Source organism: Microtus pennsylvanicus, chromosome 10, assembly GCF_037038515.1.
Source record: "Microtus pennsylvanicus isolate mMicPen1 chromosome 10, mMicPen1.hap1, whole genome shotgun sequence".
NCBI classification, from domain to species: Eukaryota; Metazoa; Chordata; class Mammalia; order Rodentia; family Cricetidae; genus Microtus; species Microtus pennsylvanicus.
Genome location: NC_134588.1, coordinates 81,960,650 through 81,987,305, shown reverse-complemented (window position 1 = coordinate 81,987,305; position 26,656 = coordinate 81,960,650). Strand labels below are relative to the sequence as shown.

The window sequence follows — 26,656 nt, the reverse complement described above, 5'->3', positions numbered from 1 at the left end:
AAGCTTTGCATATGTGCGCAATTATTGCAAACAGAAATAGGAGTATATTCAATATAACAAATATAATTTGAATTTTTATCAATATACAAATTATCTTAGACAGGAATACAGAGATAATTTTATGTATCTATTAATCTACAAGAACCTATACCAATATCAGTTGTCTATAACTAATAGTTCACAAGTAGATACACTAATTTACCTAGTATCTATTGCATTTCTTCCCTTTTTTATTCTTTCCCAAAAGAGATTCCTATTCTGTTTTCCTGCAAAGACAAGAACAAAACCCTGCTCCAGCTCTTGTAAGATTTTTTTTCAGCTTGTAAGATTGTCACCTTGGTGAATGTCTCTTTATCCAGAGGTTTCTCCTTTTCAAACTGAATCTTGATTAATTTTGATGATATCAATTGCTTTTCTTCTCCTGTGGAAAAAAGAGTGAAAACCCTTCCCCAATGTGGCAAATCTCCTGACTTCCATTCTGAGGTCAACACATCATTGAAATACACTGGCTGACTTAATTCAGAAGTTTTGTCTATTGTTCAATGTCTCTCTGAAGCTGTTGTTTCTTTCTCATTAGCATTAAGAAAATTCAAGGTTAATAAAGCCTATGCAATCTATTTCTGGGGATATTTGTCATCCCTTTCTGTTTATTTAACATATCCTTTATAGTTCAATTTGATCTTTTTATAACTTCCTGACCTGTAGGGTTGTGTGGTATACCTCTAATATGCTTTATATTATTATAAGCAAAAAACTGTTTCATTCTCTTAGAGATATATGTTGGAGCATTGTCTGTTTTTATTTGTGCATGTAATCATGATGGCCATAACTTCTAGTAAATGTATGATTACCAAATCAGCCTTTTCCAAACTTAAAGCAGTTGCCCATTGAAAACCTGTATGGTGTGGTGCACTTATTTCAGTTTTCCAAATTCTACAAAATGGAATATACCCATCTGCCAGATTTCTTTCCTTTGAGTACCACTTGGGTTATTCATGCAGGTAGTGGTGCTTGGTTGTATAAAGAACAAGTAGGATATTTCCTTATAATCTCCTTAACTTGTTGCCATTTGATGGAAAAGTCCTTTTTTAAATCTTTGCTATTTACATGATTGTTTTGAAATTCTGAAGCCTTCAGTACATTTCCAATCAATAATTGATTGATTTCTACATTATCTTGTGCTAGAGGGTCTGACAGACACATATGTGTTATGTATTTGGGATGATGCCTATTCTTGATTATATCTTGTACCTGAATAAACAATAAAATCAATTCTGTATCATCTGATAGTCATGGTTTTAATATGCAAAATAGTCCTTTCTGCATATTGTGAACTATGTTGAGAGGTTCTTTAAAATCCATTAGGACCATTACAATAGCATACAATTTTGACTTTTGGACAGAATCATAAGGGTTTTGATCCACTTTATTTAAATTTTCGTGTTTGTAAACTGCCTTTCTTGATTTATTTGCATTAGTATAGAATGTCGGGGGCTCCAGTTATTGGTATGTTCCATACAATAAGAGGAAGGATCCAATTAGTTCTTTTTATAAGTCAAATTCTCTTGCTTTTGGGATATTTGTTGATCTCTCTGAAAAAATTACTACAAACTCTTTGCCAGGGTTCACTTTATTCCCATAACTTTTCAATTTCATCATTATTAAAAGGTACTATCATTTCTGCTGTGTCTAATCCTGTTAATTGATAAAGTCTCAATTTTCCTTTTATAATTAACTCAAAGATCTTTTCCACAAAAGTTTTTAATTCTCTTCTCAGTTTATGTGGTAAAAAGATCTGGTCTAAGATAATATCTTTCTTCTGCAATAAAATTTCTGTAGGGGAATGTTTGGAAGGTAATATGACCAAATTGTAGTTGAGATTTGGATCCACATGATCAACATGTGCCTTCTGTAATTTCTTTTCAATAAAAACCAACAGATAATTCTCTGGGATTATTTAAGTCCTTGTTACTATCTAAAGTTTTGTTTGAATTACACAGTTCATCAGGACCTATCCCAATAGGGATGGGAAATGTCTCCTAGTAATCTTTAGAAGTCATAAAGAGTTTGTAATCCATCTCTCCTAATTTGCACCTTTTGGGGTCTAATTTTCTGTAAACCTATTTTATAGCCTAAATAACTAGTAGAATCTCCTCAGGAGCAATTTGTAATCTCCCACAGGGCAAAATTTTCTTCTTCAAATATTCTTTCTAAAGTATCTATGTTTGAATCAGATAGTAAAATGCCATCCATGTAATGATAAATTATATATTCAGGAACTGCTTACATATCTTGTCCAATAACTGATTCATAAAATATTGGTGTAGAGTGGGACTATTTAACATTCCCTTTCACTGATATCTATTAGCAGTCTGAAAATTATTATAATTAGGCACTATTTAGGCAAATTTTTTCTTTGTCTTTTTCTTGTGAATGTAAAGTGAAGAAACACTTTTTTTTTTTTTTTGGTTTTTCGAGACAGGGTTTCTCTGTGGCTCTGGAGCCTGTCCTGGAACTAGCTCTGTAAACCAGGCTGGTCTCGAACTCACAGAGATCCGCCTGCCTCTGCCTCCTGAGTGCTGGGATTAAAGGCATGCTCCATCATCTCCCGGCTAAGAAACAACCTTTTAAATCAATAACTATAAGAGGTCATCCTTTAGGCAATAGGGAAGGCAAAGGAATTCCAGATTGTACAGAGCCCATTGGCTGAATTACCTTGTTGACAGCCCTTAGATCTATTACCATTTTCCATTTTCCAGACTTCTTTTTAACAACAAATACAGGAGAATTCCAAGGGCTAGTTGATTCTTCTGTATGCTGAGCATCTAGTTGCTCCTTTATCAGATGTTTTAAAGCCTATAGTTTCTCTTTTGTTAAAGGTTATTGCTTATCCATATAGGTTTCTTAGTTAGCCATTTCAGAGGTGGGGCCATTGGTACCTCTGAGAGTTTGTCAGTTGTTGTTCTGTGTTTTTATACAGCATGAATGGTCAGTGGTTGTTTTTTTTTTTTGTTTGAGGGTTCATTAGCACAGAGTTTTATTTCCCCTTAAAAGTATGTCCATATCACCCTTTCCTGCTCTGGTCTGGATGTGACTTGTGTCCTTCTGTAGAGCTGTCAATGGAATAGAACATTCAAGGTGAGCCTTTGTAGAAGATGCCCAGGTGCTGAGGTATTGCCCTTGAAAGGGATTAATACTTGTCTATCAGAGTAGATTAGTTTGCCCAAGAATGAGTTGTTATAAAGCAAGATCAGCTGTGTTGACAACATCTTTGCCTTCCTGTCTTATTGTGTGATGTATCCTGCATGTGTTCCCACCACCATGATGCCTTTAACAGAACCAGGCAGATGTCAATGCCATGATCTTGAATGCCCACAACTATCAACTAACACCTGCCATTTCTTTTTTAAAATTGTTTTTTATTGAGCTGTATATTTTTCTCTGCTCCCCTCTTTCCTCCCCCCTCACCTTCTACCTTCTCTCATGGTCCCCATGCTCCCAATTTACTCAGGAGATCTTGTCTTTTTCTATTTCCCATGTACACTAGATCCATGTATGTCTCTCTTAGGGTCCTCATTATTGTCTAGGTTCTCTGGGATTGTGAATTGTAGGTTGCTGGAGGGTTTTTTTTCTTTTTCGTTTTTTGCTTTATATCTAAAAGTCACTTATGAGTGAGTACATATGATATTTGTCTTTCTGGGTGTGGTTACCTCATTCAATATGATGTTTTCTAGATCCATCCATTTGCCCACAAATTTCAGGATGTCATTGGTTTTTTTCTGCTGTGTAGTACTCCATTATGTAAATGTCCCACATTTTTCTTATCCATTCTTTGGTCAAGGGGCATTTAGGTTGGTCCAGGTTCTGTCTATGACAAACAGTCCTGCTTTGAACATAGTTGAGCACATGTCCTTGTGGTATGATTGAGCATACTTTGGGTATATACCCAAGAGTGGTATTGCTGGGTCTTGAGGTAGGTTGTTTCCTAATTGTCTGAGAAATCACCATACTGGTATCCAAAACAGCTATACCAGTTTGCACTCCCACCAGCAACAAAGGAGTGTGCCTTTTACCCCACAGCCTTTCCAGCATAAGTTGTCATCAGAATTTTTGATCTTGACCATTCTTACAGGTGTATAACAGAATCTCAGAGTTGTTTTGATTTCCATTTCTCTGATAGCTAAGAATGTTGAGCATTTTTTAAGTGTCTTTATGATGTGGGATTCCCCTCTGTATGCTGTGATTACCAACAATGAATAATGAAACTGCTTTGGACCTATAGCAGAGAAGAAATTAGATAGGCAGGGGAAAACTAAATTGAATACTGGGAGAAAGAAGAGCGAAGTCAAAGAGAAGCCATGTAGTCCCACTGAAGCCAGATGGAACTTTACCCAGTAAGCCACTGCTACATGGTGATATACAGATTAATGGAGATGAATTAAATAATAGCTAATAAGAAGCTAGAGCTAATGGGCCAAACAGTGTTTTAAATAATATAGTTTCTGTGAGATTATTCCAAGGCTGAGCAGCCAAGCAGCTCCTACATTTTTTAACCATTTTTGATTCCTCTGTTGAGAGTTCTCTGTTTAGGTCTGTACCCCCATTTTTTATTAATTGTTTTGTTTTTTTTGATGATCAGTTACTTGAGTTCATTGTACATTTTGGAGATCAGTCCTCTGTTTGGTGTGGGATTGGTGAAGATCTTTTCCTATTCTGTAGGCTGCTATTTTGTCTTCTTAACTGTGTCTTTGCCTTACAGAAGCTTTTCAGTTTCAGGAGGTCCCATTTATTAATTGTTGCTCTCAGTGTCTGTGCTATTGGAGTTATATTTAGGAAGTAGTCTCTTGTGACAATGTGTTCAAGTGTACTTCCCACTTTATCTTCCATGAGATTTACTGTGGTTGTTTTTAGGTTGAGGTCTTTGATCTATTTGGACTTGAGTTTTATGCATGGTGATAGATATGTATCTATTTTCATTCTTCTACATGTTGATATCCAGTTATGCCAACACCATTTTTTTGAATATGCTTTCTTTTTTCCATTTTATATTTTTTGCTTTTTTGTCAAAAATCAGATGTTCATAGGTGTGTGGTCTTTGATTTGATTCCATTGGTTCTCCTGTCCGTTTTTATGCCAATATCAGGCTATTTTCAGTACTGTAGCTCTGTAGTAGAGTTTGAAGTCACAGATTGTGATGTCTCCAGAAGTTCCTATATTGTACATTTGTTTTGGCTATTCTGGGTTTATGATCCATTTCTGAGATTGCAGGCATGTTAAACTGGGTATTCCATTGTTGCAACAGATCATGACCCCATAGATTAACTGCTATATTAGCCACATATGGCCTCAGCCTTCCTCTCTATCTTTCTGGCCCCATGCATTCAACCCATGTCTTGTTCTGAGATAAGGTTACAATTCCTTGGAATCAAATATCTGCCTCCTGTAGAGGCCCATTCAGATGCCAAGATTCTGGAGTAATAATAGTCACATGTGCACCTGTGTCTAATAATCCTTCAATTATAAGTTATTCATTCATACTCTCAGTTTTGGTCTTTGATCATTTATAGAACTCTAGCAAAATATATGTTTTCTACTTTCTACTGAAAATTTTGATTTATCCTCCATGGTTATCCTATCATCCAGAGCAGTATTTTTTTTTTCAACAGACACTGGATTTTCTAATTTTCCTGGAGAAGTGTGTCCTCTGCAGTGACTGGGAATGACTGGACCATGTTTGATCCAGGAGTCTGTGAGAGGCCCCCTAAGGAGTTTCCCAACAGTATTTGTTGCCTTGTTTGTCTCTTGTTGATCTACATTCATTGGTCCAGTGTTGGCCTCTGCTGCATCTTTTGCAAAATTCAGAAAGTTAGGGACTTCTATTTTGGTTATTCCCAGAAGAAACATTATTTCTAGGAATGCCTTGTCTACAATTCCTTTTCAGATGGCCTATTCTATCACAATTAAAATATTTGATATTTGTGATGTCTCTTTGTACGTTTGGAAATCACTTCTACTACCCAAGCCTCAGTCTTATAGTCAAAGGGCTCAACATTGACTGTGTGTAGGATCCATTCATCCATTGGTGCTGATCTGACCTTTAAGGTCCCTAATACCTTTTTGTATTCTAAGTTAGCATTGTCAAAAGTCAGAGATTCAATGAGTACTTGTCTAGCTTCTGGATCTACTACCCCTATTTGTACAGCTTTAGTTAATCTTTGCAAAAGGTCACTAAAGGGTTCTCTTGGGCCTTGTATAAACTGTAGTATACAATTCAATTCTTTTTCTTAGTTTTTGAATCTCATCCCAAGCATTCAAGACATGGAGACAGATGTGTTCATTGTATGTAGCTTGACTATCTGGATCAGCATAACAGTCTTCACCAAAATTTGATCTTGGGAGATCTCAAAACCTCTGACTTTATCTTGATGCTCAAGGGCCTTAGCCTCCTCCTAATAAGTCTTCCACTATAGCTGTGGTTATGGTCTAATACAGCTGAGACTAATTGAAGCAAATCATGTGAAATAACCTTATTTTTTGAAGTCCAAGTCTTGACTAACTGTCTCATATAAGGTGAATGCATGCCATAAGAAACTATTGCTTCCTTAATATCTTTTAGATCTTTCATATAGTTAGGCTCCTATTTACATTCTGTATATCCTTTTGTGTATTTTATATTTGCTGGATTTTCAGAAATAATAATAGTATAAGTAGCTAAAACTCTTGTTAAGTCATCTCTGAATCTGAGAAGTACTGGCAATGTTAAGTCTTTACTATTGTCTTTTGTATTTACCTCAGCTCCTTGCTTTTCAGTTCTGACAAGTTCTTCAATTGTTTCATATCTTTTTATCACTGTCTTTTGTAAAGTCTGAATCTCTTGACCTGTGAATATTTCTAATGATTTCATCAAATCATTTAATTTCTGGTTCTCATTCTGCACATGTGGTTTCAAGTTTTTAAATTTTCCATTAGTGATATCTTCTCATCCTTAGAGGTTATTTGGATGGCAACTATATAGCCTTCCAGTAGGGATGTTCTGTCTGGTAGTGTGTCATAACTTTTTAACAGATTTTGACTGTCAATTTCAACGGTATGACTCCTTTCATCTAACTTCTCATTACAAGTCTATAGAGTTTGTATTATTTCTATAAGTTTTTCATTCTTGATTCTGTTATCAAACCATTTCTTTAAGGATATAATATGAAATATCAAACAATAGTATCTATGGGTTCTTTCCATATTGTGACTCTACCATCCCCCAGGAGTGGAATCCCCTGAGCTCAGAACTATTGACAAATATAGTCAAATGCTCCAGTTCCCAGGGGTTTCACTGGCCTGTAGAGTAGTGAACTCTTTGAGGGAAATGGCAACATTCTCTGTGAAGTTCCAACCCCAGACAGTCCTGAGATGGAGAGTCAGTAGCTGGGAGGGAGGTACCAGAGTGAAGTTGGTAGGGAGTGATCAGAGTAAAGGGAAGCTGCTGGCTCCACAGAAGTAGTGAGAAGAATGGGAAGGGTGCACGTGACTGGTGTCAAGTGAGCTTGACCTCCAAGCCTGGCTAAGGTGACTATGGAATACTACTTCTTCACAGAGATGTGTGTAAAATTTCTCATGAACTCGATTTTCATGTCTGTTCTAGTTGTGGAGCCCAGACTATTAATATGATTTTTGCCAAGAGTCATTTTTGCCTTAGCAAAATGAAGATGGTTAGCCAAGAGGACTAATGACAAAATGCATGGAGAGTACTAATCCAGTATCATTATTATTTTAGTGTAGAAAAGCTTAGCATGCATAGACGTTCAATAAATGTTTGTAGAACCCAGTAGGATGTTTAGTAGGGCTAGCCCAAGACAATGAAAGCAATGGATCTGGAGGCAATAGTCAGTAGAACTCAAGGTTGTTGGCATTGTTGTTAAGACTCTTCCTGTGGGTGACAAAGATCTGGATCAGCTCCAGTACAAGAAGAAGAAAGACTTAAAGAATCCAATTGGATGAGTGGATGGGGGGATTCTGGCAAAACTAGCTCACAAGATTTTGTCAAAAGCAAGCCAGAGCCGTTCATTGTAAAGAGTGGAAATGAGGACTTGAGTTGATGTCAAGGACGAGAAATTTCTTTAGGTTGATTATTGGGGGTGGGAGTGGGGTACCTACTACTGTAAGAATGGATGCAGGAGCCCAAGTTCAAGCTGGAGTCTTAGTCAAGAGGAGTCAGTTAAGCCTGTCAAGGGGGTGGGGGGACAGTCTTTGTCAGTGGGCTTCTTCAACTTACTCCACTGCCCAAGAAGGTCTGGAGATGGGATTTGAAGTGCTCTATGGCTGGTGGGATCCTGAGCTCTACTCTCAAGTACATAGAATTCTGAAAGTATGGTGTGTGTGTGTGTGTGTGTGTGTACATGCATGTGTGCATACATGCACATGCACGCTCATTCATGCATGTGTGTGGCATACATTTAGAGATCCAAGGTCAATTCGCAGGAATTGATTCTTTCTTTCCACCAGATGGTGCCCCAGGACTGCACTCAGGTTTTTAGGGTTGATGACAAATGCCTTAACTCTCTGCGTTATCTCAACGATGATTTTTCTTGAATTTTGAAATAAGGTCTCACTATGTAGCCGAGGTTAACCCAGAACTCACAGTCCCCTTCTTCAGTCTCTGGAGCACTGGGATTGCAATATCATGCATGGCTCAAGTATGGACATCTTTGCCTCACATGAGAACTCTGGACCCCTGGGATTAGCTTGGAATTAGCTTGGCCACAGATATTGATCTATGATTGGTGAGCCAGTGAAGACAGATGCCATGACAGAGTCCATTTGGCTGTGATCTGCAGGTCCCTGTGCTGCAGTGGGGACTGGAAATTCTGGAATGGTGCCCAGGGAGGCAATATTCCAGAAGTGGTCCTCTGGCCTGGGCGATAAATCCCAGAGCCACAATTAAGACAAAGCATTGTGAATGTGCCACCTGTTGACAGTGGCAGGATGGCCCAGAAACTGATTATGAATGAAACTTGCAGGCAGCTCGTCAAGAGTAAGCTGGGCCTGGGCCCAGGAAACTAAGGACAAGGCTTGATATCAGGGAGGAGGGATGCACCTCCCTGTATTCAGGGTCCTACAGAGGGTCCTTGTGTCCAGAAAGCACAGCCTCTGTAGAGGGAAGCTGGAGAAAGCTCAGAGCACACTGGGCAGATGCCCTTGCATATGCAGGGGAAAAAAGTGACCCACATTCAAACAGCAATTTCCTGCCAGGGGAAGGACCAAGGGCCCTAAGTCCCAGGCGGTCTGGGAGGTGGGGGGGGTGGTATAAAGGTGGCGTCTGGGAAGACAGAGGACAAAGAGAGCAGGATAAAGCTAGAAGTGAAATAAGACAGACAAGAAAGAGCAGCTAAAGGACATACACAGAAAGATGCAGGACATAGACTCGCAGCCTGGTACTAAGGACAGTCAGAAATTCAGAGTTGCTCAGGGCCATTGACTGACTTTCACATGAGTGACATGTGGCCAGCTGAGCTGGTTACATGTTAAAACCTTTTAACGTGTTTTAAAGAGAAGTTTGATGTCGGGAGCTTGAGAGACAGTTCCGCAGTTGAGAGCACATCTTCCAGAGGACCCAGGTTCTATTCCCTGTACCCACATGGTGGTTCACAACCATCCACAACTCCAACGCTAGGAGACCTGATGCCCTCTTCTTACCTCTTAGGCCACCAAGCACACACATGGTGTGCAGAAATCTATACAAGCAAAACATTCATACATAAAATAAAATGAATACATTCTTTAAAAAAGTCTGATGAGGGGGCTGGAGAGATGGCTCAGAGGTTGGGAGCATTGTCTGCTCTTTCAAGGGTCCTGAGTTCAATTCCCGGCGACCACATGGTGGCTCACAACCATCTGTGGTGGGGTCTGGTGCTCTCTTCTGACCTTCGGGCATGCGCGCAGACAGAGTATTATATACATAATAATAATAATAATAATAATAATAAAGTCTGATGATGCAGTGTGTGTGTGTGTGTGTGATGGTTTTGGTGTGAAAGTGGAAAACTTTCAAAGGTTTGTGACATGATGTTTGGGAAAAAAACCTGAAGTTCTGACCCAATGTAGTGGTTCATGCCTGTAATCCCCAGTACTAGGGAGCATGGGGCAGGAGAATTATGGTAAGTTGAAATCCTAAACTGCACAGTTAGGTCCTAGGTAGCTTGGGTTGTAGAATGAGACCTCTCCAAAAAAGAAGATGAATAGAAGGAGGAAGAAGAGGGACAAGACGGGAACTGTGTTAGTTCTTTTTTGGTTGCTGTGACCAAGGCAGCTTACAGGAGAGAGTACTTGATGGTCTCACAGCTTCAGAGGGTTAGATCCATGATGGCATAGTGAAGTCATGGTGGCAGGAACAGACGAGCCTCTGGGGGCCATTCTCCTTCAAACCATCAAGAGGACTCTGAGCATAACAGGGGACCCCGGGGGAGATGATGCGGGTGATATTGTTCAACCGTTGGGCCTCTAAACTGAGTGCTTCATGCCCTTGATGCTGCTTGGTCTGATGTCTTAGACCTAGTTCCCAGAGGAACTCAGCCCAAGCCTTTCCTATTCCCCTCCTCTCTTTGTGCTAGAAAAATCTCAGCTTTTAAGATTCAGCTCAGATGCCACCTCTTGCAGGAAGCCTTTCTACCTACTTGCTTCATTCCTCTCCATCAACCATCTCTTCCCCCTGTTAATCCCTCCAGACACCCCTCGTCCTATATTCTATTCTCTCACCCTGAAAAGCTACCGCAAACCTGATACAAAGCCTTCTGCGCCAGAAATGCCCAAAGCCCTGGCTCAGATCCTCCTGACTGAGTCCAGAGTAGCTTATGCAACACCCACTTTGCAGGTGGGTGAGCTGAGACTCTGAGCGGAGACATCGTCCTCAGGGGCACACAGCTGTTAAGTGTGGACTTAAACCATGTTTGACTGATGGAAGGACTGGTTTCTGAGACACACATTTCTGGGGCTGGAAATCAAGTCTAGTCATGGTACATCCACACACTTGGTCCTTTCTCCATGTTCTAGGGAATGATGCATGGATGGACCTGGTCGCTGTCTTTTCACTTGATGGTACAGTGCTGGGGTCAGCAGACTACAACCTGGGGGCCAAATCAGCATGCCTCTCATTTTTTATAAATAAAGTTTTATCAGAACCTGGTCATACTCATATATTTAGATATTGCCCAAGACTGCTTTTGCGTTTAATGGCAAAGTTCTTTGCCACAGGGACCATGTCTGCCAGGAATCCTAAGACATTTAATACTGGCTGTTTATAGGAAAGGTCTGCTACTCTTGTTATAAAGCGCACTGCTAAGTTGCTTAAACTGGTGCTTTTACTAAGAACCAATACCCTTATCTTTCATGATTTCGAATATTGTATATGTTCATACTTTGGGTATACAGTATCAGGCATATTTCAGTGTGTATCTGGCATGTACCACTTTATTATTTTATGAACAATATTACAATAAAGACTCGGGGTGTAGCTCAGTGGTAGAACACACGCTTAGCATGCCTGAGGTCCTGGGTTCAACCCTCAGGGTCCTTGGAAATATACATATATGTATGTGTGTATACACACATATTTACATATGTAGAAGACTATATATATATTATACACACACACATATATAATATATCTAGGGTTTGTGCTTTGTGGTTTTGAGTGTGACTTTATTGGCAACACCTTGACAGATAGCAAACACTGAGCTACACAGGTCTTCGCTGAAGCAGAAGAGGGCAGAGTCTCCTTGGATGCTCTGTGGTGTGCGACTCCAACACGTCAGAGCGGTAGCGATGAGGCAGCTTTGAGCCAAATGAAAAACCGCTTGGCTGACAGACTGCTGTTTCCTCCTAGTGGTGCGTGAGGTGATCAGTGCCCCAAGCTCCGGAGCGCCTATCCTGCCCCAGCAGAGGGTACTGTGTCTCTGTGGTTCACCCTACAGAGGCGTCAGAGAGGAGTTAGTACAGGGCTGCTTACCCATCCCTGCTGCCTGGAGCTCGAGACTGGCCCCTAAAACCCTGGATCTGGGGCAGAAACAACATCAAAGCGGGGATTGGCCGACTCCTAGCACAAATGCCAAGCAAGCCAGGCGTGGACAGCGTGGGGGCGTGACAAATCTCAGCCTGTCTCTAGCTTGTGTTCCCCGGCCAGTCTGCCCTGGGCCTTGCCCCACAATGACGGGCCCATTTTTCAGCTTCACGCATCTCCTCACCATTTCAGGACTACTCTGTCACTCAGCTGGCTACTTGAGTAAGTGTGTGCGCGTGCGCATGCGAGCCTATGTTAGAGAGGGAGGAGAGAGCGGGAGAGGGACATAGAGAGAGAATGTGTGCATGCATTTTTTTTTTAAAGACTTGTACATTAGGCTTGTCCTGGGAGCATTAGCAGACGTTAAATTAGAAACTCCTCAGCCAGTGTTAGGATTGCAGTGTAAAGGGGTGTGATGGAGGTAGTGGGGGCCTTGCACACATGCCCATGTGTGTGAACTTCTTTATTGTCCCTCTGGTGACCTTGACTCCAGGGTGGCTGGCAGCTGCTGTCCCCTTGACTTTGAAGTAAAACCTCGTTCTATAGTCCGTGTGTCCACCCCCCTGCCCCCACCCCTTAAGTGACTGGGAGGCTCGCCATCATTCCAGGCCAACTGGCTTGGGTGATGTGGCTCAAAGGCTCAGAGCCACCAAAACACCAAATCGCTTTCTTGGCAGGTGTCTCCTCCCTCACCTGCTGCCCAGGCCCACTCTGGTGCAAACCTCCACCATGGCCTTTCAAAGAACTTCAAAACGCTTTCACCTTTAGGATCAGAATTTGTTTTCCAAAGGCAGTATGGTCTGTGCATGGGGCTAAGGGACAGCACAGGGAGTCAGGCTTCTCTGGGATATGTGAATCGTAGACAAATTTGAGCAAACACAGCTAGCTCCTGTGTGGATGTCACTGCTGCTGGGCCTCCCAGCCTACCACTGATGCAGCCAGCGACGCCATGGAACATGCCCCTTCCACCTCTCCTTTTCTGGGGTTTCCTTCTAACACTGCTCCCACGGGTGGGAAAGAAGTGAAAACTCGGCAGGCTGCTACCACATGCCGGGCAGGTACAGAACACCAGCATATGGTCGCACTTGCCATTTTCCATCCTGCGGAGGCAGGAGGTCTTCTCCTTTCATAGTTGCTTACTTTGGCAGCTTTTAGTGACTTGCTGGCTTCTCCTGAGGGATGCTGTTTGGTGTAGGAGGTTGAAATCGGAACGGCTGTCTTGGTGGCCTTTCTTGGTGGCCTTGCTTGGTGGCTTTGCTTGGTGGCCTTGCTTGGTGGCCTGGGCTTGTCTTGCATGTAGGAAAATGAGGATAGACCTAGTGGTGATCCCAGGGTCACACTGACCTTAAAAACTGCCAAACTCTTGATGGTACAAATGAAGAAACTTGAGTCCTTGGGCTGAGGAAGTGAGTTGTACCGTATTACAAGGCCATGTGCCCTCCAGACTCACACTCTGCAAAGCAAGTTCCTGTATTTGCAAAAGTCCATTGGTGTAGATCACTTTCCAAGAATAGAACTCAGTTTCTAATGAGGAAAAAAACAAAACACTTGCCAAAAACCTTCATTAGACAGTTACCTCTACTTTGGCAGTGCGATACCCACAAACAACATGGCACTGGTATCTTGAAGTGAGGGCCAGTGGTCTTGGAGTCCTTTGTTGACATTGCTAAGGCAGCCGCCTGGGGCTGAGCCGTGCTCACGGTGCATCAGGCCACAGCAGGCACGGTGTACTGCACACAAGTCAGTTTCCACTACAACAGAGCCTTCTGGGGCTCTTCCAGGCTGGTCCGTGAGCTTAAGTGCTATTCCAGCAGAGACAGCACAGGCCTGGGAGAGACCCATGGGTCACTCAGCACCAAAATAGATACCTGAAGCCCTGGCTTAGCGGATGGGGAAAGTGAATGGGGGTGGGGGCACTGCTTCTAAACTCAGCCACCTGATGGAAATACTCAGTGCTGGAATGAGCTGTAAATAAACCAGACTGTTTATTTACAGCTCCTGGAGGTGGGAGAGGGGCAGAAACTGAAGCCGTCCACCTGCCGGGATGAAGTAGGTCAAGGGGAGAATCGGGAGGGGTGGAGTAGTGTAAAAGGCAGATGCTCCCGCAGCAAAAGCAGCTGATAATTTATGTTAGCTGAAGATGTCTCCAGTTTCCAGGAAGAAGTGAGAGAAGTGATTGCCCAGAGAGACCCAAGATCTTTCATTAGGGCAGCTCCCAGGGTGTTGGGCGGGCCACACTGGAGACCATAAATGGGCTGGAAAATCAATGGTGATGGTGCAAATTATGCACATGGCCCGCCAGACTGCCGTCTTAGACCTTTGCTGTCTACTGAGGCAGAAGGGAGACAAAAGGGAAGTGGGTCTGAAGGGGACTCTATCAGGCTTCAGAGGCTAGTGTGTACCTACCTGCCACCATCTTGGCTAGCCCAGGTGGCAGGGAGAAGCTGAAACTGTCTACTCCTGACCTCGCGTCGCTGGAAAAGAGCTATGAGAACGTCTGAAAAGACATAACTAACATTCCCACCAAGAAAGAGGGCAGTGGGGACTGCAGAGATGGCTCTGTGGCTAAGAGTGTTAGTTGCTCTTCCAGAGGACCAGGGTTCAATGGTACACAATTCTAGAACCTTCAACCTCAGACAGCGTTATTCTGTGACCCTGATGGAACAGTACAAAAGTCATGACCAAACACAGACAAAAGCCAAGGCTCTCCCACCCCGAAGTGATCCTTCTTCTTGTACGTCATCAGCCGTTGTTCTGTTCCATTCCTTCTTCTCCCAGAGAAGAACCAAGCCAGTTGATCGCAGAACAGCCCCTTCTACTTGGCAGTAGCTGCTCCGAGCACCTCAGTCTCCTCCACAAATCTGCAAGGAGCCAGAATCCCAGAATAAGTTTCTCTTTGTGCTTGCTGGTTCTTCCCATGTGCCCTCTCTTCTTGCCACAAACCAACAAACCCAATTTGGTTCTTCCTCGGCTGTGTTCCCAGCAGTCTTTGGTTAGAAGATATTGATATGGTGGTCTCAAGTGGTGTTATGGGAAGCCCCTGCCTCCTTCCTGGGTCCCAGTCTTGATTTTTAACCTATCGGAAGTCAGAGTTCAAAAGAACGAGCTTTTGAAATAGCTCGCCTGGGCTCGAGTATAGGTTCCACTGCTGACTCGCTGTTTGACCTTAAGCAAATTGACTCACTGACTTGGTTAGCTGGTCGGTGAAGAGGGAACGGCAATGGCGGTGTTGGTTAGCTTTGCGCAGGGTTGCTATAAGGTTTGGCATGCCTGTATACGTGAACCACACAAATGGTGCCCCACCTCTAGTCAGTACTGATCACTAATTGTTAATTCGGCCACCATTTACCGAAGTCTGGTGTCTACCAGATACAGCGTTAGACCCTGGGGATAGAAACTGGCCCTTGTCCCCCTCCCAGGGGAGCACATTCTGGGAGGAAGAAGGAAACAGTTTTATCCTGTGGAGAAGCACAAACACAGGGACGAACCCAGAGAAAAGCATAGTAAGGCCCTGTAATTTGGCCTGCCAGTGAAGGAAAGCTTTCTAGAGATAAGATTCCCCATGGAGCCCAGCTCTGAGAGGCACGGAGAGGCCCACCTGGACTTGTTCTGTGAGGTCAGGTATCCGAACAAGAGAAGGAAAACTAGGAACCGAAAAACATGCCCTTTCTGCGGCTACGAACATTCTAGTATGCCTGCCTTTCTATTGGTAAACCCCTAGAGGTAAAATCACTAAGCTGGAGAATATATCTACATCCTGCTCTATTAGAAAACACCAAGCGTTTTCCCAAAGAAGATCTCAGCCTTCATTCCCCCATGCTAAAAAGTAGCAGTTTTCTCTGAACAGCCCTGCCTGGCCTGGATCAGAAGAAAAGGGGCAGCCACAAAGCATGCTGCCTCCTGACCCCTCCGCCGCCCCCACTGTTCCCACCACCCTTCTTCAGAGGCAGCCGGAGCCTGGTGAGTGTTCTGCACTTCGGTGAGTAAAAACCTCCGGACTTCCCCATGCTATCCCCATACAGGACTCAACATGGCCACCTCTGAATCTCGTTTGACAGAGGCAGCTCTACCTTCACTCAGGGGCCACGGCCCAGAGTGGGCATTGTGCCAGTTGTGCCAATTTTGCCACACATTTGTCCCCTGTCATCTTAATATGTGAAGGAGAAAGCTTTTCTTCTCTGGGAGTTAGATGTAGCAAAATGCCTCATCTTTTTGAAAACACTTAGCTTTCAAGTTCCCATAAGCTGTTCAGATGCAGGGCCCCCTATTTCCTTCTTTTAATCAAGTATTTATGAAATCCTTATAGAGGGAAAAGGGAAGGCAAACATGGGATATGGAGGCTAAACATGAAGAAGCAGGGTAGACAGAGGTTAGAGAACAGGTATCAAATGGTCTGTAGCAACTTATTTTTTATTTAAAAAAAAAAACCCTAGGGAAAAAGAGCACAGAGGCTCCCACTACATAGAAAATGATCAGGATCGAGCCAAGGAGGCATCTCTTTCATTGGTCTGACCTCTAACCTATTGCTTTGCTCTAAAGCTTCTCTCTCCAGACATGGAGAATCTTCTGGAACTTGAGGCCTCACCATCACCCTGCATTCAAGGCCCACTCGGCGCTCCTGGGCCCCCTGGACCCCAGGTGGGTGCATCCTTCCAGGCCCCCTCCTGTGTCTTCCCGCAGACAAAGAATCCCAGTGGGCAGAGCCTCATAGCTCCTGCCCCTATGGTGTACTTACTGCCCCGGCTGGTTTCTCTTCTGTAGCATCTCACATGGGATGCTGCCCATATGGTAGTGGCTGCTAATGTCACTGTCACCAAATACAGATGTGACCATCCTCTCCACTCTTGGACCTAGAGGTGCTCTGCTCAGTGCAGGAAAGTGGCAGTCAGAGGAACCTGTTACCTGAGCATTCTGGGCTCCGGACTGCTACAAGCAGCCCCCACCCAAGGTAAAAGAGAAGACCGAGGAACAAGCCTGGTGCTAGAGAAAGAACTTTCTAGACAAAAAGGAATGTACTCTGAAGATCCTCATCCCAGGCTGGTCTGCTGCCATATAGGGTTTTTTCAACGGCTCTGAGGCTCTGGGTTGTCCAAGGGAGGAGCATGTAGGTTCCTAGTGCTGTTCTAGGCAGGAAGCATAAAAATCACTACTTAGCTGCTTGAACCTCTACGGCTTCCTAGCATTAGGGGACTAAAAGCTGAGCTTCCTGACCTGGAAGACAAAGTCCCATGAGTGCACCCTGACTTTGACTGCTCCGTCAGCTCACACACCCTTCACCTTTGGTTCAGCCACAGTGTCTGTCTCTCTTCTGTGTGCACACACTCACCAAGCTTGTCTCAGGCTCTGTCCACACACTTAGGGCCCTGTTGCTCTTCCTGAAGCTTCTATAGTTCTTCCTAGTCACTCAGAGATTGGCTTTCATGATACCCCCTCTAGAGACACCTTTATCAGCCCAAAATAGTGACGCATAGCTCTAATCAGCATCAGAGGAGATTGAGGCCAGGGAATTACCATGAGTTTGAGACCAGACTGAACTAAAGCTGAACTTTAAGACTGCTTGAGCTACTGAATGAAACCATATCTCAGGACGTGGTAAGGAGGGAAGGAGAGCTTGGAGAGGAGATTTTTTTTTTTTTATTTTTTGCAATTACCAAGTCTAAAACTATGGCATTGCATCCAGCCCCGTCTAGTTTTCTAATTATTGTTTTATTCTCTATGGCTGTTTCCGGCTATCAGGGCAGAGCTAAGGAGTCTACAGACAGCAGAGGTGATTCTCCAAGCCTAAGAGAATTATTCTCTGACTTTGTAGAGAAGTTACTGAATCCGTGTCTACAGAGACAGGGGTATTGTTCACCCCACTTCCCAGTCTATCCTGCCTGTGGGCTATAGCTAGCCTGTTCTCCATAATCATTTATTGACCCAGATATAACCCCAGCACTTGTGAGGCTAGGGCAGGGGGATCCTGAGCTTAAGACTAGCTTAGGCAAACATAATAAGACACCCTAGACAAACCAAAGAAGCAACCAATGAAAACATCTGAACAATGTTCTAATGAAAATGACTTTGAACTCAGAGGACAGAGGCCATCATTAAGGTGCTGGGAAGTCTGCAGGAAGGCCAGGCGAGAGTCCTTTAGGGTGGACTCCACACCCCACCTTCAGTGCTCTCCTCTGATGGGTCTGGATGCCCATGAGAACCAACAGAGCATGTGGAAGGAGGGCCATCCTCTGCTCAGCTCAGAACAGTGGCTCCAGCCAGCCACACTAATGCATCTCTGAGCTGCACAAGCTCTTGGGGGTCACATGGAGGCTCTACTGCCCACCCACGGAGTCTGTGCAGCCTCTCTCCTTCCCTGAGAACAGTGAGTGCTGTTGCTATTAAAAGTGAGATAGCTAAGCTTGGAACTGGTTAGAAATGTAATCGCACGAGGTGGTTGGCTTAGGCCTGTAATCCCAGTACTTGGCAGGTGGAAGTGGAAGATTACTTTGAGTTTGAAGCCAGCCTGAGCTACATAGTAGCAGGCCAGCCAGGGTAAGACTTCCATCACAGAAAGGAAGGAAGGAAGGAAGAAAGGAAGAAAGGAAGGACGGAGGGAGGGAGGGAGGGGAACCTCACACCCTGCCTGTTACCCTTCATTCAATCAGAATCTGTCATTTGTTTGGTGGGTGCCAAGCTCAATGATCTTGTAAAATAGCTCTAATCATTTTAAGAAATGAAAGGCTTGGAAGGACGAGGAGAATACAATTAAAACAACTTCCTAACTCCGTTCCCAGAAGAGAAGGCAGATAGACCAATGGCAGAATCTCCTGTCTCCACACGATGACCCCTGGAGAAGTGCAAACGTTCCTAGTGCTCACTTCCTGCCCAAACAGTCACTAGTTTGCTCTGGGTGTGGACTGAGTTTTGGGATTTTTCAGTGCTGCTGGGGAAACTGTAATGTCCTTTCAAGTTTTCCAGAAACCAGACTACCAACCGGCTTTCACGAGTGTTGTTCACTTGCAGACGGCAGGGGTATGGTGGAAATAAAGGGATTTGGAGTGGGTTTTTCTCTGCCATCCCAAGGAATTTGGAAAACAGTCATCAACTGAGCCTTCCACAGATACATGAGCAGAAAACAGCCGCTTCTGGCTGTGGGTGTGCAAAACAGTGATGTTTTTACAGCCTCTAACCGGAGCCACCTCTCTCCCATGGCTGTCAGTGGACACAAACATGCTCCTTATATTAATGAAAGTTGGGGGAGAGGAATATTCAGAGCCTGAAGTCCTCAGGTCATTTGAGGGATGCTTTGCTTCTTCTTTCTCTTTTTTGTTTATTTTTGTTTTTGCTTCTTTGTTTTTTGTTTTTGTTTTGTTTGTAAGACAAGATCCCAGGTGGTCCAGACTGGCCGTGAACTTGCTTGTGCAGCCAAGGCTGGCCTTGAACTCCCAATCCTCCCGGCCTCTAGTTCTCTACTGCTGAGCTGGCCACCAAGGCCATGCTCCTCCCTCCCTGGGGATGGTTCCTTGTGCAAAACTTAACTTTCCCTCCTGGTGTGGCCTCAGGGAAGCTTAGTCAACCCAGGGAAAGATCCCAAGGCTGAGGAGCAACAGTCTCAGCAGAGACTCGTCAGTCTCAGTCTCTGATCAAGCACTGAAGGATTCGCAGGAGAAATTTCAACTCCAACCAGCAGCTATGGTGCATAAAACAGTGCTGATAAATGTCAGGAAGAAGAGAAACAGAGAGCAGAGCAGGCTACAGGATGAAAGGTTCCTGCAGGGGTTCCTGGAGCCTCCACATGCAGAGTCCTAGGTCCACAGACCCCTACCACAAACCCTCCCCTGCAGCCTCGCCGTGGTTGGGTGTGTGCTTTCTTCACTTCTTATCTCAATTGTGTAGGGTCCACCTGGGCTTCCTGGGAAGACAGGACCAAAGGGAGAGAAGGTAGGAGCCTCTGCTTCTTCAGCCCCACCTCACCTTGGTAGCTACAGCTTGCTTTCTGGGGGTACCGCTGAGAATATTCTGGTTGAAATACCAAAATATGTGCTCATTCTGTCTTAGCAGATGAAAAGGGTTCCCTGGTGAATGCAGCTATAGTAGGGGGTGCTATTGGTGTGTCCTGCTTCGGGTCACTGGCATGGCAGGTGTGATATAACTGGTCACGTGACCAGCTGACTGACTGAGCCACAGCCACACCCTACTAAGCATTTGGATTCCAGAACATCACCTCCAAACAACTTTTGTTTATCTGTCTTCTCTGTGCACAGGGGGATCTTGGCCGCCCAGGAAGGAAGGTATGACCCATACTGCTCTGTCGGGCAACTGAGCTGCATGTGTGTGTGTGTGTTCTCAGTGGCCATCAGTACCTGGTGGAATGCTGGTGCTGCCATTCCTCTGATGATAACAAGCTTGCCTTTTCTGTAGCCTGTGGCTATCAGGGACCTGACAAATCTTCCAGAGGCTGCTGGGCCCTGCTGCACTTCCCCAGCCTAAACCGGTGCTGCGCAGCAGAGAACTCTCCAAGCCCCCAAGCAGTGGCCCAAAATGACCTCCACTGCCTGATTAAACTGGAATAAAGTGCTTGAGCAGACAGAATGAATGGCTTTGCTTTGGAAATTACCATGGCTCAGAGCGAACCAGCTACATCTCATCACTAGAGTCAGAGAAAGAACCAGCAGGTGACGTCGCTGTCGTCTGTGGGTCCTGGCACTTAAGTTCTACTCTTGACTGTGATCGAAGGAAGAGCAAACCCAGATGAATAGATGCCAGTGGGTTTATTATTAACAGAAGCCATAAACAGACTTTTGCAAGGTAGAAATAGCAAGGGCAGCCACAGCCTAGCGGCTGTGTTGAATGCTGACCTGGAGAGAACCCTCTGGTGGGCTTACAGTATGTTCAGACGCATCAAGTCTGCCATGGGCCTGGAAAGCAAAAGTATAGTGTAAACACCAGCATCTGGCATCTCTGAGGTCTTGGCCGAACCTTTTGTATCCTTAGCTAACTGCAGTGAGCTGCTGGGTGGGAGGTCAAGGCAGACCCCTTAGTCTATGCTCTCACCTCTTTTACAGGGGTTCTACAACCCTTAGCAGAGGTGGGGCTCTCTGGAAGCAGAGCCACACACAAATGAGTAAATTATGAAGGGAGCACTGTCAAAAGAAACTTGTAAAGAGGAGAGAACGGTCATGAAGGACCATGGCCGAAGAGGAAGTCCAACTCCAATGTTGGAATGCGGGAGTATGGATTGCCTGTCTGTTTGTCTTTCCTTGAGACCATGATTGTAAAAACCCTGGGTTATCAGCTGTAGGAAGGACTGGCCAGCTCTAGAGCCCTTGTTTGCATCTATCAAAGCCCCAAAGTGGTTCAAGGTTTCAGGCTTTGATAGACGCCAACAAGGGTAGCCATGGAGTGACGGCACATCCAGCAGGCCACATGCCTGTGAGGAAGTCCCAACAGTGTCGCTGCTGCTTCCCACACGGTTCCAGCTCACATCATAGGACAGCCTTGTGGAGACTCCACAGGAAGCAAGGGCCAGTGATACAGTGAATAGTGGTGACGAAATGGAAAAACCAAGAAGTTTAGAATTCTTCTGCCCACTGTTCTATCTTAAGTAGAATAGAACTGTGTTGGGTAATAAAATATGAGAACAAAAATTTAACTCATAACTGTTTGCTGTGGCTTTTTCAGGCCCTCGTTCTTTGTAGGGTAGGGATGAAGGCACAGGGGCCGCCATTAGTGGTCTCATCCTTTTATCAGGACCTCAGATATTCTTGGCTGGAGGGAAGCACACCAAAGTATCTTGACTTTTGTTCTTGGTCTTTGAAGGGTAGACCTGGACCCCCAGGTGTTCCTGGAATGCCCGGGCCCGTTGGCTGGCCAGGCCCTGAAGGACCCAGGGTAAGTGTCGTATGTGTTTGGGGCTCATGTAGTATCAGAACATAATGGGATGATGGCTACCTCCTGGCTCCTGGCCAACAGTCAAGTGCATCACTTCCTCGAGAGGGAGAATAGCTGGAAGAGAGCTCCCAGCCAGCAAGCATTTCTCCTCCCTGTGGCCTGCAGAGCCGGGTCAGTGTTGTGACTCTGCTTCTGTGAAGAAGCAGGAACTGCTCCATTCCTTCTCATGAGCTCCATTTCCCTTTGGTCCGGAGAATTGGTGTGCTAGTCTTTGTGTCTGAGGTGACCCAAAGGGGACGTGGGTCTTAGAAGCTATCACCTGTTATGCTGATCTGGCAGGTGGGAAAGCTGAAGAGAATTGCAGGCTGGAGGATGTAGATCCTACACTGAGCAAGGGGTCACTCCCTCCTCAGAGATAGTATACAAGGCAAACACACCCCTACCCTTGGTTTATGTTCTTGCTGCCCATCCCAGAATGCAGGGTACAGAGGCCATGACTTGGAAGCCAGGGCAAGGCCAGTGAATATCCTCTGCTGCTCCGTCTTCTTGGCTGTGTTGGTAATACAAAAGTCGCAAGGAGATTGATTTCTCTCTAAAGCCACTATATCCTGGCTGCAAAGATCACAGTTGAGAGCACTTTCGCTCTTGCAGAGGTTTTGCGTTCAGTTCCCAACACTGTGGCTCACAACTATCTGCCTGTAGCTCCTATTCCAAGGGATCCGATGTCCTTTTCTGGTCTCTGTGGGGAGTAGGCATGCGGATGGTGCACACACGTAAGTGGTGGCAACTTTCATTTCACTGTATGGCCAGACATGGCGGCTCACCCTTCCAAACTCAGTACTCACCATGACTTAAGAGGCCAGCCTGGGCTACAAAGTAAGCTCCTGGTCAGGCTGAGCTCAAGCACAAGCCTGCCTCAAACAAACAAAATTCCCGCTGTAGAGACTTATGCTGTCTATCATGGTGGTCACACATAGCTGTGAAGCCCACGAGATGTGACTAATACAAACGAAGAACTGAAGGTTTCATTTTGACTACCCAAGTTTTAATTTATAAAACTATGCTCAGGGCTGGGGGGATATCAGCCAGTGGAGGCGCTTGCCACCAAGCCTGGAAACCTGAGTTCCATCCCTGGAACCCACATGATGGAAGGAAAAACCAACTCGGAGAAGATGTCCTCTGACCTCCATATGTGTGCTATGGGATGTAAGCGTGCGTGTGTGCACATACATGCACACACAGAGAGTAAATAAGATAAAATTTTAATATCCCATTATTTTATAATGACTATATGTTGAAGTGACAATTAAGTAAAAAGTAAAATACTTGCAAAATTAATTTCAACTTGTTTTGTTTTACATTCAAGGTAATATATAAAGACATTTGAAATTCAGAATATGCAGCCAGGCATGGTAGTACATTTCCTATAATCCTAGCACACAGAGGGGGGAGGCAGAGGCATCCATTAAAGGTCATCTTCACCTAAATTTGAGACTAACCAGGGATACATGAGACCCTCCCTCAAAATAAAACAAAACAAACAAACAAAAACCCCGCAGATTAGTCTCCTCAGTCAGCATAGAGTTGTCTTCACTAATTAGAGGTGACGTGCAGTTTTGTAGCATAGAAAATGCTTAGATTCAAATTTATTCTGAGGTGCAACAGAGCCCACCCTGCATGTTAGCCACCTCCATTCCATGTATGTATCCAAAAAGCTGAATTTCCCTCTGCTTGGCTGCAAACCGAGGGTGAGAGTGCAATGAGATATCCAAAAGGCCCTCCCTATGCAAAGAGCAAATCAGACAAAGAATTTATATGGCGGCAAGCCTATCTTCTGAGGCCCCCACACTGTTTCCCATGCCCTCTCAAAACCCTTTCCAAGAAAAGGTCAACCACCATTTCCAGTTCCTTGGTGACCTGCACCACCTTGGGAGTTTTTGTTCTCTAACTAAATCTCAATGACCACGGGGAAAGGTGGAAGGCGGAGCCCTGGGAGGAGGCAAAGAGGCCTATGGACCTCAAGTTCACCACCCAGCCCCAACACCCTGGTTTCATCCCAGCTTTGCCCACATTTCCTGGTTCTGCTTCTCCAAGAAATATCACTGTGGGCCTTCTTTTCCATCTTTTAATTGCCACAGGGTGAAAAAGGTGACCTGGGTATGATGGGCTTGCCGGGGTCAAGAGGACCAATGGGCTCTAAGGTCAGTGAGTGGTCCGGATGGACATACCCAGGCCTTCTCACCAAGACTGAGGAACAACAGCTGTCTACAAAGATGGGGAGGGCAGGACTGGGGAACTGTTACCCTGAGCTGGGGAGTCAGTCCTTCGGGAGACATCATGCCCTGGGGACAGGGACATGGGGTTCCTGTTCTTCTTGTTCTCTTTGGCTATCAGGGCTTTGCCTCTGGTTTGGGCATTCAAGGGCTGAGAAAAGCCATGATGTTTCTAGGCCTGGTAGACACACATCTTCATGCTGACTGCTGCATGGTCCTTGAAACTCAGAGGACAGTGTGGAGACATCAGCCACACACTCAAAAAGTCCTCCACTCTGACAGCACACCCCGCTGTCTTGGGGATGATTATAAACAGTGTGCTTTTTTTTTAGGGCTTCCCTGGATCCAGAGGGGAAAAGGTCAGTCTTCACCTCTCGTGGCATCCCAGATCCTAGTCTGGGCACAGCTCTGGAGTTGGTGGTGGGTGGAAGACAGGCCCAGCCCTCTCTCCAGATATCGACTGCAGCCATCATTCCTGGCTATTCCTCTGTCCTCCATCGTGCATGGGCTGAAAAAGAAGTGCTGGCCTTCTGAGGCAGGGCAGTTCTGGTAAAGAGGACCTCCCAGTGAGGTGCCTGCCTCCACAGGGAGCAGGGGAACAAATGACAGCAGGCGGGTAGGAGTTTAGTCTGTTAGCACAGGGTTGCTGGAAGAAGGGGACTTGTTCTTAGGCCAGATTTCTACCACACGGCTTTCTCATCTACCAAAGCAAAAGAAACACCAACAGGCACCTGTGGACACATGTTCTGTGAGGTGAGAGGGCACCGCTGAGATCCAGAACTTTCTATGAGTTTCTCTTTATTAACTAACTAACATTAAGAGGTCTTAGGGGTCTATTCAGAAAGCATTGCATTACTGGCAAGCCACCAATTATATGAGCAAAACTGAGGGTGTTGGCCTAGGGAGTTTATCAGTTTGAAATGCTCCTATCCCCACCCCTTACCCCCAACACACAAGTGCAATATTAATTGACCCTCTCTTTCGGTTTCCTCCTAGGGATCCAAAGGAGAAAGGGGTGACTCGGGTCCCAAAGGAGAAAAGGTAATGGCAAATCCCTACAAGTGATATACTGCAGTAGACGTGGGAGCTCTTGCTCCCCAGACCTGTGGACGGATGGGCAGCCATCTTGAAAATGGTGGACCCAGTCTGTACACAGCCTCTTCCATGTGGCATTTTAGAACAGTGACAGCATTTGTTGTTCTTTTCACAGGGTTTCCCTGGTTTTCCTGGAATGCTGGGGCAGAAAGTAAGTGTCTAGAAACAGAGATAACAGGCCTCAGGTCCTCCATACACAGCAAAAGGAGCCCTCTTCTTGGTCCTTTAGGCAGAAAAACTGATTTTAACTGTGGGAAGTTCTAGTTTGAGAAGCGGACTAGGTGTCTTACCCACTGTGGAAAGGGTAGCAGGGAGGTCTGAGACCAACCTCCAGTTTAGTGGGAAAGGTTACCCCCCCACACCATGGAGAGAGGCCCCTCTTTGTTTCTCCTACCTCCTGGAGCTTAAAGATTTGGAAGTTGGATGTTTTGAGAGGAGCAACTCCTATCTTCTGTCTGAGCCACAATGGTCAAGACGCCTCTTATCTCTCAGATTCTGGAGCATAAAGGAGGGATTTGTTTGATTTATTTTCACTGCTGTCTAAACACGCAATACAGTCTTCAAGGGTGGCAAACACTGTTGGAGGGACAAAGGATTTTGAGTAGGTGGCAACTATTTTATTTGAATAGTGACATATTAGCATCTCACTTGATACAGGCTTGATTTTATTTGTTTTTTTTTTTTTTTTGGATTTTTTTCGAGACAGGGTTTCTCTGTAGTTTTTTGTGCCTGTCCTGGAACTAGCTCTTGTAGACCAGGCTGGCCTCGAACTCACAGGCTTGATTTTAAAAGGAGACAGTTTTGGGTGTTAAAGAGAGATTATTCAGTAAACAACCATGTGGTTATTATGTATTAATAAAACAGAAATTGTGAAGGTGGCAAGACTGACAATTTTTGGGAAACGTTGCTTAGGTTTAGGATCTGGAGTAAGGTTGGGTGTTAGATAAGGGAAGATGTCGTAGCATAAAGAGAGAAATGCGTAAAAGACCATGCATAAATTTCCACGTTAGAACAGCCCCTAACCTAATGTGGAAAGTGTGTCTCCTTACACTGTAAAACATGAACCGTAGAACACAGCCTCTGACATGGTAGTGCTGGGTCCTCAGCACTGTAAGTTCTGACCATGCTGAGCAGCTCCTGAGCTAAGGTGAAAATCCTGGGTCCTCACAATGGAAGGCATTGACACTTAGAACCGCCCCTAAACTGTCTTGGTTACTTTTCTATTGCTGTGATCGGACACCATGACCAAGACAAGTTCCAAAAGAAAGTGTTTCAAAAGCTTAAGTCCATAACATGCGATGAAAGACATGGCATTGAATAGCTGAGATCCACAAATAGTACAGGGGAGAGAGACAGAGACAGAGAGAAAGAG

At 44.8% G+C, this 26,656-nt stretch overlaps 1 protein-coding gene across 3 annotated transcripts in view; it reads left to right on the top strand.

Annotated features, from left to right (window-relative positions):
• Colq (collagen like tail subunit of asymmetric acetylcholinesterase) overlaps window positions 1-26,656 on the top strand; it is a 70,956-nt gene that overhangs the window by 24,987 nt on the left and 19,313 nt on the right. The window contains exons 1-10 of one of the 3 annotated variants that reach the window (XM_075988782.1): window positions 11,965-12,268; window positions 15,894-16,006; window positions 16,586-16,684; window positions 19,922-19,966; window positions 20,290-20,316; window positions 21,845-21,916; window positions 24,055-24,117; window positions 24,522-24,548; window positions 25,186-25,230; window positions 25,400-25,435. In XM_075988782.1, the coding sequence (XP_075844897.1) occupies window positions 12,193-12,268; window positions 15,894-16,006; window positions 16,586-16,684; window positions 19,922-19,966; window positions 20,290-20,316; window positions 21,845-21,916; window positions 24,055-24,117; window positions 24,522-24,548; window positions 25,186-25,230; window positions 25,400-25,435 (603 nt within the window). In that variant the 5' untranslated portion in view covers window positions 11,965-12,192. Of the gene's footprint in view, window positions 1-11,964; window positions 12,269-15,893; window positions 16,007-16,585; window positions 16,685-19,921; window positions 19,967-20,289; window positions 20,317-21,844; window positions 21,917-24,054; window positions 24,118-24,521; window positions 24,549-25,185; window positions 25,231-25,399; window positions 25,436-26,656 lie in introns of those variants that run through there. The other 2 variants (XM_075988781.1, XM_075988783.1) reach the window with 2 other exon arrangements.